Source organism: Uranotaenia lowii, unplaced genomic scaffold, assembly GCF_029784155.1.
Source record: "Uranotaenia lowii strain MFRU-FL unplaced genomic scaffold, ASM2978415v1 HiC_scaffold_276, whole genome shotgun sequence".
Taxonomy (NCBI): domain Eukaryota; kingdom Metazoa; phylum Arthropoda; class Insecta; order Diptera; family Culicidae; genus Uranotaenia; species Uranotaenia lowii.
Genome location: NW_026598175.1, coordinates 26,524 through 43,489, shown reverse-complemented (window position 1 = coordinate 43,489; position 16,966 = coordinate 26,524). Strand labels below are relative to the sequence as shown.

Below are 16,966 nucleotides of genomic sequence, written 5' to 3'. Positions count from 1 at the left end.
GCATGATACAATTTTCTTAAAACGTGTTTTAAATTATATTTTTGATGTTTCGGTAAGTTTTAAAACACTTAGGTGGAAAACTTTTGAAACAACCTAGTGAAAAAATAAGTATAAGACGCCCGTATGGATAAAATTATGGTTTGAAGCGAGTCTCGATTTATTTATGAGCCAAATCTAAGGCACTCCGAGCAAATTCCGTTCCTAAGTCCCAGATAATCGATTTGCTGCCATTTATTTTTTATTTCAAAATAACATCACATCTCGACGTTTCATGCATGTTGAAGTCATTTGTCATTAACATTAAAATAACGATTTGCCCAATTTCTTTTCGGTCCCTCTTAGTCATTTTTTAAGTTTAGAAGTATCGAAACTTTGAGCACTTAACTGTCGTTCCAAGCAAAATAGTCTCATGTGAAAAAACGTTCAGCTATATTTCCTATTTTTCTCTCAAACTAAAAGTTCACCGACAGTTTTTTCGTAGTGAATAGTTCAAGTTCATCATTTTACAATGTTTTCCTTAGAAAAAAAAACTACATTTCTACAACAAACGAAGTAAAAAAGCCTTCAAGGGGGCGGTGAATGGGACCAGAACTTAAAATTTTTGTTGTATTTATAAACAAATTTGTTCTAAAATACTCATAGGGGGGCGGTGAGCTCTAGAAAATTGAGATTGGGGGGACGGTGAGTGAAAAAAAAATTGAAAACCACTGGTGTAGATGATCCAATGGTGGATGGGTGCACGGATTCACCGCAGTTTCACCAACGTATGCGTTGAGTTGTGTAACTTGTGTGTTGTAGAAATAAATACTACCATTTTCGGTATTATAAGTTTATTCCACGCATTTAAACTAATCGATAAAACTACATAACAAGTTTCGAGGAAGTATTGCTAAATTAGAAAACAAATGTCTGACAATTCCGGTCTGTCTGGTATAATACGCATCAACACATAAAGTTATTTTCAAAACGTCGTTACCTTAAAAAATAGAAAAACTAATACGCATTAGCCTAGACGATTTTTGGAAGAAGAGCCGCAAGTTGTGCTAAAGTAGAAAACTTGAGTAGTATTTTTTGTTGTTTAACTATTGTTTTAAACTAGGAACTTTTGTGAAAAACAATGTGCTATTAGTCAACGTTTGATTTCGCTCTATTTCTGTTTAGGTGTTTATTTAGTCTATGTCAAATCCAAGAAACAGTTTGCACCATGCTTTGTGTTGAGGAGCATTTCTTTGGCTCTCTTTTCCTTTGATTGCTAACAAAAACGCACTGTTTTCAAAATCCTCCAGTTTGGTCATCTTACTCAGTGGTTGATTGAATTGCGCTATTTGACCGTTGACATCCTGCAGTAGGGTGTTGGAAGCGTTGCGGCATCGATCCACAATAAACTTCACCATAAATCGTCGATGATTCTCGAAGGCTTGAGAGGCTCCATACATACTAGCAAGCTCTTCACACAAATTCAAATCACTACCAGCCAAATTTAGACAGTACATGAACGATCGTAATTTAAAAACATTAAGATGCTCCCGATTCACACATGGAACCATCAGCTTCAACAGATCGTCTTCACTTTCAATAGTTGTCCCTATCAACGTGCTTACATATTGGCTCAGGTTTTCCACATTATGTCCATCGTCTTCATCGAAATATGTAGTTTCGTACATTCTAGTCAACACAAACTGTCGATGATTGTAGCAGCTATAGTCATGAATGTGCTTCCGGATAAATTTTTCCGTTTTGTATATTTCAAACTTAAGCAGGTGCGGTGATTTCATGATCACCCACTGTCGGTGGCACCATGCGTGGTAGTTAGTGTTACTTTTGTCTGCACATTTTTCACAAAGGGCAATTTCAAAGGACCAGTCAATTGCATCGGAACCTGGAAAGTTGAAAGAAAATTAATGAAAGATATTCACAACACGAAGGAAAACAAGCTTACTTTGGAAAAGATACAACCATCGACGATACGCGAAAGCTTCATTCGATTTAGGTTTTTTGCTCAAAACCAGTGCGGCAAACTGAAACTCTTTGGTGATGTCTAAGCGATTTTTGGCAAACAGCTGCCGTCGCAGGTTCCAAAAGGTCGATACATCCGGATTGATGAGTATGGCACAGTTCAGGTACTTGATTAGAACATTGCTAGCAATAGATGTTGCCGTTGTCGAAACGGATGTCCCGATACAAGGAGCACCTCCAAGTGTTGCGGTCCCAGCGGAGCCAAGCAGACGGGAACATTCGACACGATGGCGCAGAATTAGTCGATGAGCATATTCGTACACGTACTTGACACACCACGATTGCAGGCCCAGGTTATGCTCCACGTGAACAACGGGCGATTTGTTCGTATTAGATGGCATTGGAATGATTTCGAAGCCAGTTCTGAAAAAAAAAACAAGTCAAAGTTTCAGTTTAATGCAAAGAGTGAAAAATTACAATAAAATAATATAAAATTGAAATTAAAAAAAATAAATTTCCAGTTTTTTAAATTATCGGCACTGAAAATGCTTTCACCTTGCGTATTCAAGAAATGACTATGTGGTGATATATGGAATCCTTGAAATTTTTGTTAAGGAAAAGCGATAAAATTTGAAAGATTTCTCTTTCTTGGGTTACAGAAGCAGGAACAAATCTTGTTGACTGCGGTCTATGAATCCGTTACTTTTCAATTAATATGACCTCTGCGAGCTTAGAACACCAATGAAGTCACGCTTAATTTATTGTGTTCAAAGAGACAGAGTGTGCTGGATTCTCACATCTTCCAAACCAGCAGCTTGTTATCACCGCAAGTGTCGTGCTGATTGTTAGTTGAAACGAATTAAGATGGGTATGAAAATTGTACATATCTAAATGTTTTGGATGACATTTAAAATATCGACGTTAGATCTTGATCCAAAGTTTAATTCTTAGAAAATACTTGTTCGATATGTCCTACGGTTTTTTTTGCATTTTACTTATAAATTAAGGACTATTGCCACATTTACGCAGAATTCTTGTCAGTCAGTAAGATTGTACAGTAAATTATTTCTATTTTATTTCGCGCGCATTCTTGAAGTTTCTCTAATAAGACGACCTTGAACAATATTTTATCCCAATAAAAAGATAGTAAGCCATCCACAGTAAAAACAGTCTGCAACAATCCCTTCCCTTGAAACTTGTAAACGACAGTAATAAAGGCTAATACTCACAGATCTGGATCTCTGATAAATACGGCATGGATTTCATTGATAATCTTTTCGCAAAAGGCATTTCCATCGTCCAAATCCGCAGCAACTTCCATCGATGTCATTTTCCAAAAAACTTGATGTGATCAATATTATGAATAGGTATATCGGATTCCACACCTATCTAGCAAAATCGCCACCTCCTTGATGGGTAAATTCAACCGAGTTAACAAATGATATCCTGAGTTAGATTGTAATCATTCACCATCTTGTCGAGATATTCCAATTATATTGAACCGAGTGTGGCTGCAGACGAGGAGAAAACGCGACCGTGAACTTGTTTCTATGATCTGCAAAGAGCGAATAAAAAATAAAATAATTTTGATAAACTCGCGAATTCGGTCGCGCGATGTTGACAGTTTTCTTCATTTATGCGTGCGTGGTATGAGAGAGGCTCTCCGAAAGAGGATGGACATTACCGCTTGACTATCGATTTCAAAGTACAAATTTCAAACTAGATTGATGTTGTGCTTCGACTAAGGAAGATTAAATCTTTAGTATTATTTTAGGCGCAACTGATATTGTCGCTGAATGCAATGCTTTATAATACCTATATTATCGTTTTTTTTTTTTTTTCAAAGGAACATCTGACAAGAAATAAAATTTGCCTTCAATGATTAGGCCAGAGTGCCTCCAGTAGGGTGGGTGCATATTGAGGAAAAGTAGGCAAGGGGTACCAAAAGTTTCTCATTGGTGGGGGGTGGAGACGGTGCGCTTTTTGACAGCGAATTGTTCGCCTACCATGCCTACGATTACGATTGCCTGTCACGCCTGTCACAAGATGGACGATTCCGTGCATTGGTATAAGAACACACCTAGCTTTACTCGCCTTGGATTAGGCTACGAACCAGCGATGCCACACATACCGATTTTCCGGTATTTATACCGATTTTTGAGCAAAATTTTGACCAAGAATCGGTATATACCGATTACCGATTTTTGGCAAAACCTACCGATTTCATACCGATTTTTAAAATTTTAATTCAAAATTCATTCCACTTCAACATTTCCACTTCATTCAAGTTATCCTCGTAAAGGTCCCGTAGAAAGAAGACAAAGTTCTGTAGCTGGCGTGGCGTTACTTTGATCTTTACAACTTTTAAAGTATTCTGCAAAGATCCCCACATCTCACTCTCATAATTCGTTCAGTTGTTCGCGCTGTTTTGTTCCTTTGTTCTGTCAAATGACGCACTATTATGGTACTCAACCTCAAAGCCAATGGACTAAGCTCAAGCCTGATATTTGACCTTCTGCGATTGCCAATAGAAGTTCCTTAAGGTCAATCTCAATTGACGATCGCATTAAAGCTCTTGTCTCGTGAGATACTAACTTTTCAAGGAAATACATACACCGTTTGAATATAATCATAATCCTTGTTCAACTCGTCGCCAGATTGGGTATGTCGAGATTTGAAGTGCAATCAGATACACGGTATGGAATATCATCGGTATAATCTTCAATCCTCAATGGGGTTCAGTTATAGTAAAACCACAGACTAATACAGACATGACTCTCCATAGAAAATTCTTTCCAATTTTTCGCAAAATTTCACTTAAGTGATTGCACTGCCATCTGGTATCGACATTGCCCCTAACGATTGAAAACTTCAAAAATTGTCGAAGTAGCCATGGAAAATATTGACCTGTCAAAAAATAAACAAACAAAAACTCGAGGAGAAAAATCCTCAAGATCGTTAATCCGATAGTGCTAGTGAATTCATTTCATAAAAGCGGAACATCCCCGGAAGTACGCAGCTAAAGGAACTCCAAAATTGTAAAAAATATTTTACATTTCCATTGCTCGAAATTTTATTTTGCAGGTGGATGGCTCTAGTTGGAGCAGATGGTATTCCTAACGAGACGCCTGGATGCGGCGAAATAAGCGCGGTAGCACTCACCCACGACTGGTCGATTCTATCCCTCCCTGCTAGGATATGCTTCTAGTTTGGCGCGCACCTGGAGCTTAGGTAAAGGTCGTCCTAAATGATCGAGCCTCGCGTTTAGTGCGGTGGTGTCATGCTGGAACACCAAAGCTGGTCAATCCAACACACAAGCTAGATCAGTGATGCAGGTTAAGATTTATCAACAAACACCATATACCATACCAGCTCCCAACAAACATTTTTCGCTGAACAACCGCTGAAACACTATTTAGTTCTACCTTCAAATCAGCTATCTTGCTGAAAGAAGGCAACCGAAATTCAGGGAGAAGCTGCTGTTCAGCTCTTAAACATCGACATTTGGAGAAATTAATCAGCGAAGTTGCCATGAAACGTCAATTGACGGATCAACAAAAAAAAAACAAAAATAATGATGACCGATGTATGCCCGATGTTTGCCAGCTATTTTTCCCCTCTCTTGTTGTTTTTGCTTCATTGAAACTTGTCTCGAACTCTGAACCTTCGACTTGTTGGTCTCATGCCGCAGAACGCAGAACCAACTATGGATTCTGTGGAGCATAGGAAAAGTGTCGTTCTTAAGCGACCGAAATATCTCCCAACCAAGGTCAATTTCACATGAAGAAATTGAAATAGAAATGATTCGAAAATAAAAAGAAAATTTCCCGGCTAGGCCATTAATCAAGCAAAGTGAGAAACTACTAATAATTAGACGATTAAAAAATCCTCATTTCGATCCATTCGCTATTATGCATTGGTTGATCAATGACAACAGAAAGTTTGATAAAGCTGAAAGTCGCTTTCAAAGTTACCCTTGTACAGCTGACGCCTGTCAAATTTGAATGGTGTCAAAAATGGTTGGACAAAGGCTGAACGAGTTATTCTTCAACCAATTTTCCCCTACTTTCTATTGGCTGAAATAAAACTTCCTTACATGTTGAAACAGCGCTGAAGTGTTTCGTTCTTCAGCCAGAAAGCTGAAACAGCAATCAGCACCTTAACACAGCATACGATCAGAGAATTGGCGTTTTTAATCAGCAAAAATGTTTGTTGGGCTATCAAAGAAACATAGCTTGAAGTGAATAATTCTAATTTTTTTTGTAATAAATCAAAAAGTACCTTTTTAACACACATATGGTTTTTTACAATCAACGATGACATTTCCAGTATGTTTCCTCATCTTAAAATGTTAGTTCATTTTCAATTTAATTATGTTTCGAAAATTGAGTAAGAATTGGTTATGAATTGTGCTGGTTTTGATTCCGGAACCTAATTAAAACACATTTTAAACAATTTTTTATTGGTTTTTTTAATGATCAACATGTTGCCGCTTGCCTTCCGGAAAATTTCCAAATTATTTTTCGTAATTCTTCCCTTCCGAAACAACAACTTTACACGCATATCATTGGCAGCAATTCGTGGCTCGGATGCCACTCTTCTTCTAAACGCCATGGTGCGGATGATGAACCTCTTCTAAGCGCCAGCCAGTTTGCTCACGCTGAGGTTTTTGAAGCACACGGTCTTGGGCAGGTGTCGACACTCACCAGCGGTCACATTGTCTCCTCAACTTTCGAGACAGGCACGGGGATAAATGTATGCTTGAATTCTGGTGCCGTTTTTCGAAACAATCGTACTTGCGGATGAAATGCAGATGGTCCCTCAGGAACAGGATGACGATGGTCCGCTGCATCTTCGTCTTACATTCCACTCCGGGCAGGATAAGACTCCAAATCGAGATGTGACCGGTGAAGAGACATTTCTTGTCGATGTAGGCATGTAGGTTCTGGCGATGGCTTCTTTGGGAGTTTTTGAGCTGAGACCAATGCTATGGTGCAGCCGGAAACACTTGCGGTTCCGGTTCTATCGATTTGCTTCTGGAACGCATGCTCAATCTGATCAGTCATCTGGATACATATTGAGAAAAGTTGCATATTCTCCTCGACGGAATCTGTAATAAAGTTGTTTTTATTCCAATGAAATTTTCTAGGCTTCCTGAACTGTATAACTTACCAGCAGAAAATTTGAGAAATAAGAATAAACAAACTCGACTAATAACATACGGTTACCATGTAAATATGCATTTGAATTTTAGTTGCATTGACAAAAACAAAACCGCCGGCTTCGATGATGTTAGCTAATTTTTTGCGATCGACGCGCACTCTGGTGCCGACATTGCACATAAATCTTGCGAAAAACTGAAAAAGAGTGTCCTGTCTGTATTAGTCTGTGGTAAAACTATGTGTTTTTTAATCTTTTTCGGAAGAACACCTTCTTTAAGAGCACATTTCTCATTTATTTTCGCATAAAATTCTTGGATTTTCATATGACTTATGCGTGATTTTTCATAAAATAAAATTAATTTTTTATTGACTATAAAAAAATTGAAGCAACAACTTTCTCAACTTTCTGCTAACATTTCTTTTTCTAATCGCGAGAACTCATATTTAATACTAAAAGCTGAATTGGCCAGAGTGGCGAAAATCCATCAATAAAACGAAGAACATCAACTTTGGCCCATATTTACCTCGAACGTCAAATAGCCATTGGATTTGTAAGTGCTTACTAAATTAAAATTTCCTTTAGGTTGACCTGGTTCTATTATTGCCTTATCAAATTTACATCCCACTTTAGCCAAACATCAAAGTCTCAAGTTTTTACTTAATTTGTATGCCTAACCAACGTGTAACCTGAAGGTGCTCGCCATGCGCCTATTTTTCTTATCAAACGGTAACTTTTAAAATAAATTTCCATTCAGTCATGAGTACTGAAAAAAAAACACTTATTTCGGATTTTCTGCTAATTTTTCATTTGTGATTTTTGCTTTCGTCAGCAAAAGCAGATAGTTTTAAAATTAAAAAAAAAAATTACAAGTCATAAACAAACATAAAGTTCTGTTAAAATTTAAAAACCGTCATTTTGTGTAAACTAGTGTTACATAGAACCAAACTACGGAGAAAATGCAATAATATATGCTAAAACACATTTAGTCAGCTAGTTTTGAACTAAAAATGAACATTCATAAGAGTTCTTAGACTTGCTGTTTATTGCAAGCTTCTATTTAAAGAAAAATACGTTAGGAAGTTGAAAATGTAAGCATTTTTGAATATCCACCTCAAATACCGATTTTCATACCGATTTTTAGGATTTTCATACCGATGAAAGATTGTTTTGGGTTTAAAAATACCGATAGATATGTGGCATCACTGCTACGAACAAACTCATTACTTGAACCACCGTAATATGAGAGAAAAACGTGCGAGAATCGATGAGAATCAAATGAAGGAACGTCAAAAATCTGAAAACGCGAGAGAGCAGCAAACAAAAATAATATTTTGAATGGTTGCGAAATCTCCTTCGCAAAAGTGTTTTGTAGGGAAAAAAAATCTGTCATGGCGGATAACTCAGTACGCTGTTAAATCGGTCGCTTAGATTTTTTGAAAAAACATACTTTGAAGTGATTAAATCACACCGTATCTACCTTTAAAAGATAATTAAAAGACAGTTCTGTCAAGTTATAATAAAAGTCGTGAATACCGATCCAATCTTTTCCGGAGAATTGGAAAAGTAAAATTTGACGCTGCTAAGGAAGTCGCCATCTTGACAAAGAAATCATAATGGCGACGAGAGCGAGCACCCGTACGTCAGGAAAGGTGATAACCAGATCACAAAAACCAACGATCCAACCTATCCTCAGAAGAACATCCAAAGCAGCCTCAGAAGAGGGACAATCCTTATTCGAGGTATCGCAAGGACAACTCAGCAGCCAAAGTTCCCAAAACCCCACAATCAATGGAAGCCCAGATAGATTCTGGTACTTGGAGGCTATTAACAAGGAACAAAAAATCCCATCCCATCCAGTTGAAATAGGAAAAATACTCAGAGGAAAAGGACTTAAGGAAATAGCCGACGTGACGAAATTGGGAAAATTCAGATACAAGATAGACCCGGGAATGGAGAATAAGAAGAATTTTGAAAAGCTGAACCTAACAGAACACAATTTGAAAATATTTTCACCACCCGAAGCCAACGGAACTAGAACCATATTCATCAGAGGAGTTCCATTGGATTTTGGAGACAAGGAGCTGGTTGAAAATATCTCGTGTGTGTTCAAAATAATGAAAGTGGAAAGAATAAAAAGAAAGTCAAAAAATTCAGATCAGCTGGTGAGTACCGCTAACCTTAAAATTACAGTTTCAGGCACGGAAGTACCCAGGGAGGTTAAGATATACGGTTGTAACTTTCGATGTGAGATCTATATATTCCCAGTTCGCCAATGCACTAAATGTTGGCGATATGGGCACAAGAGAGACCTATGCAGATCGGCCGCTAGATGTCGCAACTGTGCAGCCAAGGAACACGGAGATGAATGCTCCAAACCACTCAAGTGTGCCAATTGCTCCAACCAACATCAGTCAGATTCTGCAACATGCCCGGAAAGAAAGAGGAGACAGAGAATCCTAAGAATTATGAAAACTAAACAAGTCCCATACTACGAAGCGAAGGAACATTATATAGCAACTTCGAACAGATATGCAGCCCTAGAAGAAATAGATGACGACTCAGACAACTCTATTACAATATCCCCATCAACCTCCACTCAACGACTGTCAGGGAAAAGACATCAAAATACTCAAGCTAGATACAAAGCTTCGGAGAAAGCAGAGCCTATAGTGGCTCACTGCAATGAACCTATTGACCCAATCCACAGACAAAATGTTGAGACTCGACTTACAGGAAACCCCTTTAATCCCACCGAATTTGAACGGTTCATGGCGAAGCTCAGAAGGTTCCTCATGACTGAGCTCAGAGGTAACATCTGGATTTCCCCTCTCCAGGGACTTCAAAACAAAATAATTAATGGGGTATCAAAAAGCGAAACTCCCCTAGACACCCTACTGCTGGAGATAGCAGCGGACATACAATCACTGCTAGAACAAAATCAAGAAAGAAATGAACTAGAATCGAGACAGCCCAGTGGAGTGTAAGGTACTCAATCTCCTGCAGCAGAACGTGCGAAGTTTGAGGCAGATAGAGGCGCGAGTTGAACTATACAAATTCATGCACGATAACAACATCTCAGGAGCACTGTTGCAGGAGATATGGATCAAACCAGAAGAAAAATTTAAAATAAAAGGCTATCAAATTTTCCAACATTGTCGCACCCAAGGATACGGAGGAGTAGCGATCCTCCTCGAGCAATCACTGGTAGGAGAGATCGTAGACCTTGGAAACCTAGAACCAATAGAAACCATAGCGGTGAAGATAAAATACGGCATAAAAAAACTAACACTAATATCAGTCTATGTTCCGCCGAACGCAGAGAAAACAAGAGAAGTTTGTTCTAAGATTCCTTTATTATTTGCCCAAATAGATAAGATCCCGGGGGAAAAAGTTATAGGAGGAGACTTTAATGCGCACCATAGGGCCTGGGACCCAACGGATGGAACGAATTGTAGCAAGGGAAGGATTTTGTTTGATGAGCTACTAAGATCACAACTAGTGCTACTAAACGATGGATCACACACGACAGTCCCCTCGCCAGGTAAAAGATCAGCAGCCATTGACATCTCGCTAGCAACTCCAGGACTTGCATGGAAAACAAGGTGGCAAACAAACGACCAGGCTGTCACAAGTGACCACTTAAGTCTCGTGATGAAGGTTAGTACTGACGCGATAAAGGTGAAGAAAACAACACTTAAAATAAACCTAGAGAAAACAACGAATTACATCAACAGCATACGCCCCCAATATATATACGATCCGAGCGAAATGATACAGGTTTTTGAAGAAGGTATTAAAGCAGGAGAGTACATTGTTAAGAACAAAAAATCGAATTGGCTAAAACGCTGGTGGAATAAAGATTTACAATTAGCTTACGACCAAAAACGAGAGGACTTAAGAAATTATAATAGGGCAATGACAGAACATAATTACTTGCTACTACAAAAGTCAAGAGCACAATTTAAAAGAATAGCTAGAACAGCAAAAAGAAAATATAATAGGGAAATAACCGAAGCAATCGACGACACAACTCCTTCGAAACAACTATGGAACATCGTGAGGGGAATAGATACAGCCCTTACACAAGAAACATCCCCAAAAATAGTCTGGAATTTAGATCTAGGTCAGAAATTCATGGACCTTTTTTTCGCTGACAAACTCGTCAACAACATTACCCCACCTAAGTCAATTACACCCCCACACTTAGAAGGATATGAGATGGCCATAACGGACGAAGAACTTGCAAAAGAGCTGAAAAAGAAAAAGAAAAGTTCAGCACCGGGGCATGACCATATCTCATATGCACTCCTAAAAGTATTGGACGCTAACATTGTACTAAAAATCTTTGAAATGCTTAGCAAAATATTCGTAAATGTAAATATCCCAGACAGCTGGAGAAAAGTTATAGTTCGACCTATCCAAAAGCCCGGTAGCGATCCAACCAAAGAATCGTCGTATAGACCAATAGCGTTAATGTGTACTTGCCTTAAACTCATCAATGGAGTGATCAAGTCTCGTATAGAGGAAATATTGACAATTCATAATACACTTCCCAAGCTAAGTTTCGGTTTCAGAAAGGATTGCTCTGCCATTACCTGTGTACAATATTTAACCAACTATATAAAACAAGCTCAATCCACAAAACAACAAGTAATCGCCGTTTTTATCGACATCTCAAAAGCCTTTGACTCGGTTAAATTAGAATTACTGATCAATCAATTAGAAAGTCTGACAATTCCTCCGAAACTTGTATCCTGGATTGGGCACTACCTCAAAAAAAGAATAATGATCCTAGAATACAACGATGGTACTCTTCAACAAGAAGTAGGTGATGGTCTACCACAAGGCTGTCCCCTATCTCCACAACTTTTCAATATATATACCACAAATTTACACACCGCTTCATCAGATGACTGTGAACTCCTGCAATTTGCTGACGACTTCACGATACTAATTAAAGGAAACGACCTAAGAGAAATGGTACGAAAACTGAATACGTATCTTGACAATCTCAAACAATGTATGGAATCGATCAACCTTAAGACTAATCCCAGCAAAAGCTCAGCAATAGTTTTTTCTAAAAAAAGAACAGATCATCTCAATATAAAAATATGTGGAGAAAAAATAGAAATAAACAATACACATTGTTACCTTGGATACGTTCTAGATAGGAATCTTACACATCGAAAACACATAGATCATGTCAGGATGAAGGCATCTAAAAGACTTAATATTATCAAACTATTAGGAAGAAAAAGCTCGGGGTCGAACAGAGAAACCCTAATCAGGGTAGGAAACTCAATTATTCGGAGCAGATTAGAATACGGGTCCTCTATCTATGGGATAGCATCCAGAACTAACATACAGAAAATCGAAGTAGTTCAAAATGCCTTTTTAAGATCAGCCATGGGCTACTTGAGGGACACCCCTATTAATGTTATTCTCGCAGATACGGGACAGATGCCTATGCAAGTAAGAGCAGAATGGCTTACAAAAAGGGAAATCCTAAGGAGCAAATTCTCTAACAATCAAATAAACAAATTTATAATCAACGCAACTGAGAACGAAGTAGACAACGGTTCATACCTAACTAAAACTGCCAGAAAATACGCAAATCTCGTAGATCAGGTCCATCTAGATGACCCTGAAAGAAACTTTCTGATGAGGAAAAGATTCCTAGAGCCCGATATCTCAACCATCATAAAAACCTCCCTGGGGAAAACCAACAGTAAGAAAGAAAATGTATCGCCTGAAACCTGGAAAAAAGAATTTTTTGAAGTGTATCACACCAAATACAAAATCTACAATAAAATATACACTGATGCTTCCAAAAACACACACGGGGTGGCCATAGGAATATTTGACGAAACCGACAAACAGAAACACGCCGACAAAATAAATGAGAACTACTCGATAACAAATGCCGAACTACTTGCTATCAAAAGTGCACTAGACATGACAAAGAGAAAAGGCTACCAAAAAACTGTGATCTTTACGGACTCAGCCAGTGCCTGCAAAATCCTAATCAATAGAGATAAATGGCACCAGAACTCTCTAGCTTGGATGATTATGAAAAGGATAAGAGAGCTTCCGCATACGTCAATATACATCCAATGGGTTCCCAGCCATATAGGCATAAACGGGAACGAAATCGCCGACCACCTTGCAGTACAAGCCACAATGGAAGAGCAAACAGATTTCACGGCTCTGGTTCTTGGTGACGTGCTTCTTACAGCAAAAAGACAGACCTGGAATGAATGGCAATTACTATACCAAGAACAATCGTTATCGAAAGGAATATTTCACTATCAATTCCACCAAACCGTATCTCCCCACGTCTGGTTTAAAAACCTACTCCTAAACCCGGAAGAAGTCCGTACGATCTCAAGGATCCGCTCAGGACACACGCTCACGAAAGAAAGAAAAGCCAAATTTGGATGGGAAGATAATGGCTTATGTGAAACCTGCAATGAAGAAGAAAATTTGAAACACATCCTGTACTACTGCCCAAGATTCAATACGAGAAGAAGCTTATACTCTACACTCGAGTACTGCAAACCACTAGAAAAAATACTTGAGGAAAATAATGAGTTGGACCTCAAACAATTAGTAGAATTCCTGAAGAATAACAAAATAACAGTTTAAAACCAAACACAACAAAATAAACACCATATTTCCTAAACGAAACAACAAGACAAAAAACTTTTAAGCATAAACATCAAAAACATCCAGAATGAAATCCCAAGAACTGACACGGCAAGATAGACCTAAATGGTCTTAGCCGTCACTTTAAAGAGTGACACCCAGCAAAGAAAAAAAAAAAAAAAAAAGTGTTTTGTTATTGTTATAGAGCATACCAGATTTTTCGATAAAAGAAGTTCTTTCGACTTTTTTCAGTACAAATTAAATTTAAGTTAGTGCGTTACAGTGTGATGGCCTCGAAGATTGTGGCGACGGCAACTGTGCGTGCTGTAAAAGGCCGCAAACTTCTCCCAACTCGAGCTGCACTCACCTTGGTATGGAATGGAAAATCAATTTTCATACAACTGTTACATGATAATCTTTATAATTTTATCATTTAATAACAGACTTCTTCAGCCGTCAACCGTGTTAGAACTCTTCTGGAGGGAAAACCTGAATACGTAAGTTCTCTGAATTGACATAACTCACTATGCTTGGTACACGTATGTTTCCTTCTTCCAGATCGGGTTGAAAGTTGGCGTCCGTCAGCGTGGATGCAATGGATTGTCTTACACATTAGACTACGCAGTAGCCAAAGGTAAATCCTCAAACAAATAATTTTAATGTATATGAACAGTAACATCCAAGACGCAATGCATTCAGCAGTCTAAAAATACAGTTTAAATTTAAAAAAATCAGACATTTCATTGCAAAAATAATATGCAATGAATTTGAAGCATCAGATAACTTCCTTGCATCGAACAACAAGCCTGGGGCGGGATTATGGAACTCGAAACAATCGAGTTTCGTTCGATTCGACCAACTTTGGCATCACCGATCTCGATTCGAATGGAACGTTTCGAGATGATCTACTACCCGATTTACTCGAAATCTAATACGTTAAAATTTAGAACTCGAACGAGATTCGTAATACTGATTCTAATCCGATTCGAGTTCAACTCGAAACGGGTAACTCGAATCGAATAGGATTCATAATTCCACCCCTGGTTTTAGTTTTCATCTGAATAATTTAAAATAACAAACTTATGATAAGAAAAATATAAAAATTAATCGCATTTCTGAGAAATTATAATCTTCTAGGTAATAAATTAATTTATTAAAATGTAGAACACGGCTTTTTGCTGATAAAAACTAAATACAAATTTAAGTTGGTTGATAAAAAAAAGGCTTTCGCTGTGTAGCTTTGTATAATAACATTTTCTGAATATGCAATATTTTTCCAGATAAAATGGACGAAGTGGTTGTACAAGATGGAGTTACAGTTCTAATTGACAAAAAAGCACAACTTTCTCTTTTGGGTTAGTATGTTCTTGTTGATATGAGCCTAACACCTTGCGAATAACAGTATATATTTTTCAATTTTTAGGTACTGAAATGGACTACGTGGAATCCAAACTTTCCGCAGAATTTGTCTTCAACAATCCAAATATCAAAGGGACGTGCGGATGTGGAGAATCCTTTAGTATTTAAAATCTCCTGTACGTTTACTGTGAATAGAAGACATTAGTTAAAAAAAATTATTTTAAATAAAAATATATTTTTAGTTTGTTGATTTTTTATAGTTTTTATATCTAAGTAGTCAACCTTAAATATCCCTTCAATGAAAGATTTTTTTTTAATGGATATTGTAGTTAATTTATCTTCAATGGAGGGGGAAAAGTCCATATGAAAAAGATTGATTCCGTCTCATTTGCACGTAAAAACCCTCATCATTTGCATAAACATATTACAATTTAAATTCAAATGATACATCGAGCACTGAAACTTATCACACAACGCAATTAAAACATTTTCTCTTAAATCTATAATTATAAAAGGTAACCTGCGAAATTTACATTTTAGTGTGTTTCGGGAGATAAGATATTCAAATTCTGATGAAATGCGGTTCGAATTGTTGGTATGAGAGCTGCATCTTAACTGCATAGTGAAGGCATGCGGAACAACCAGGAAAGATTGAGAGCGAAGGTTTCTGGGCCTAGGTCTACTGTTAATGTTCAAAAGTTCTAAAATTTGTCGACAGTCAATATGACCCACACTCAGAGGAAATTTTATCATAAATTTCATAAGACACGTCTTATGAACCGTTTTTTTGTGTCCAAAATAATTTTTCATAAGAGTCTTATGAATTTCTTCTATTATCATAAGAAGTTCTTATGAAAAACGCAAGAAACTGCTGTGTGGAAATAAAATAAACACATTCATTCTAAGCGGCAGGGAAAAAACGAACAAGATTCTTTATTATCAGAAGCAGTTAAAAAAATAACACATTTAAAGTATTTGTGACATTGATCTTCTCAATGGTAAGTTTATTTAGCACATTCTATAATTTATGTGATTATCAAAAATATGTTGTGAATATTCATCGACTTTGAATTTTAGGATTTTGTGTCCGCAGTCCGCACTTTAGCTTACTGACTGACAAAAAGCAAAAGGCCCAGAGACCGAAACCGGTAGTGGAATTTCCCAAGGTTTTCCCGTACATCCGCCAACAACTGAAGTGTCTGCTGATTCTGTGGGAGAATTTCAAGTCCCACAACGAGGATAGCGCGAACAAACCACTTTTTAACTTTGTTTCTGTACAAGTTGAACCGGGATAAAATTGCTGCTGATGGTCATGCTTGCGAAAAAAATATCAATAAATAGTGATAAAATTCAAGATATGGTACTCAAATTATCAATGTCTTTTTATAAATTCCAAATTTTAGAGACATTTCCTGTTTTTAAAACATTCTTATGGAATTTCAAATGTTTTGACCAAATCATAAGATTATCTTATAAAAAACGAAACCTTCTCTTTCAAAAAGGTGTTCATCCAGAAAGTTCATCTCAGTCATAAGATAATCTTATGAATTTCATTAAGTTTTCTTATGGCGCCAGTTCATAAGAGAATCTTATGGCAAACATAATAGTATTTTTCTGAGTGCAGTATTAAATTAGATGCATCGAACACGGCTCTTTTGGAAGACATAGTACCGTTTTCATATGCGGGAAGATTGACAGGATCGTTGCATGGATATACATTGCAGTTCATCTGTGATTGCAGTAATAAAATAATTTTGAAAAGAAAAATACACCGTCTTACCCGTTTTAGGTCGAGAACACACTGAGCGCGAAGCGGATTCTCAATTCGCACGAAAAAACGCTT

At 37.5% G+C, this 16,966-nt stretch overlaps 2 protein-coding genes across 5 annotated transcripts; one reads left to right on the top strand and one right to left on the bottom strand.

Annotated features, from left to right (window-relative positions):
* Nucleotides 1-813: 813 nt before the first annotated feature.
* On the bottom strand, nucleotides 814-3,603 carry LOC129759807 (protein prenyltransferase alpha subunit repeat-containing protein 1-B). 3 transcript variants are annotated; one of them, XM_055757333.1, is made up of 4 exons: nucleotides 3,427-3,603; nucleotides 3,186-3,364; nucleotides 1,940-2,379; nucleotides 814-1,879 (listed from the first exon to the last, which is right to left on the bottom strand). In XM_055757333.1, exons 2-4 carry the CDS (start codon nucleotides 3,284-3,286, stop codon nucleotides 1,170-1,172), a joined length of 1,251 nt encoding a protein of 416 aa, XP_055613308.1. In that variant the 5' UTR covers nucleotides 3,287-3,364; nucleotides 3,427-3,603; the 3' UTR covers nucleotides 814-1,169. The 3 variants fall into 3 exon arrangements, with proteins under 3 accessions (XP_055613308.1, XP_055613307.1, XP_055613309.1); XM_055757332.1 differs by having other exon boundaries at nucleotides 3,186-3,603; XM_055757334.1 differs by lacking the exons at nucleotides 3,186-3,364; nucleotides 3,427-3,603 and adding an exon at nucleotides 2,512-2,656.
* Nucleotides 3,604-8,408: 4,805 nt separating this feature from the next.
* Nucleotides 8,409-15,373, top strand: LOC129759808 (iron-sulfur cluster assembly 1 homolog, mitochondrial). Of its 2 annotated transcripts, XM_055757337.1 has the most exons (6): nucleotides 8,409-8,489; nucleotides 13,959-14,135; nucleotides 14,208-14,261; nucleotides 14,323-14,398; nucleotides 15,045-15,119; nucleotides 15,188-15,373. In XM_055757337.1, exons 2-6 carry the CDS (start codon nucleotides 14,052-14,054, stop codon nucleotides 15,289-15,291), a joined length of 393 nt encoding a protein of 130 aa, XP_055613312.1. In that variant the 5' UTR covers nucleotides 8,409-8,489; nucleotides 13,959-14,051; the 3' UTR covers nucleotides 15,292-15,373. The 2 variants fall into 2 exon arrangements, with proteins under 2 accessions (XP_055613312.1, XP_055613310.1); XM_055757335.1 differs by lacking the exon at nucleotides 8,409-8,489 and having other exon boundaries at nucleotides 13,930-14,135.
* The last annotated feature ends 1,593 nt before the right edge of the window (nucleotides 15,374-16,966 follow it).

What these genes read in the sequence shown, in the direction of transcription:
- LOC129759808 (XM_055757337.1), top strand. Translation starts at nt 14,052, where the DNA reads ATGGCCTCGAAGATTGTGGCGACGGCAACTGTGCGTGCTGTAAAAGGC. An exon ending in CTCGAGCTGCACTCACCTTG is followed by an intron (nt 14,136 to 14,207) that starts GTATGGAATGGA and finishes ATTTAATAACAG; the next exon opens with ACTTCTTCAGCCGTCAACCG. An exon ending in AGCACAACTTTCTCTTTTGG is followed by an intron (nt 15,120 to 15,187) that starts GTTAGTATGTTC and finishes TTCAATTTTTAG; the next exon opens with GTACTGAAATGGACTACGTG.
- LOC129759807 (XM_055757332.1), bottom strand. Translation starts at nt 3,286, where the DNA reads ATGACATCGATGGAAGTTGCTGCGGATTTGGACGATGGAAATGCCTTT. An exon ending in TTTATCAGAGATCCAGATCT is followed by an intron (nt 2,380 to 3,185) that starts GTGAGTATTAGC and finishes TTTTTTTTTCAG; the next exon opens with AACTGGCTTCGAAATCATTC. An exon ending in ATGGTTGTATCTTTTCCAAA is followed by an intron (nt 1,880 to 1,939) that starts GTAAGCTTGTTT and finishes TCAACTTTCCAG; the next exon opens with GTTCCGATGCAATTGACTGG.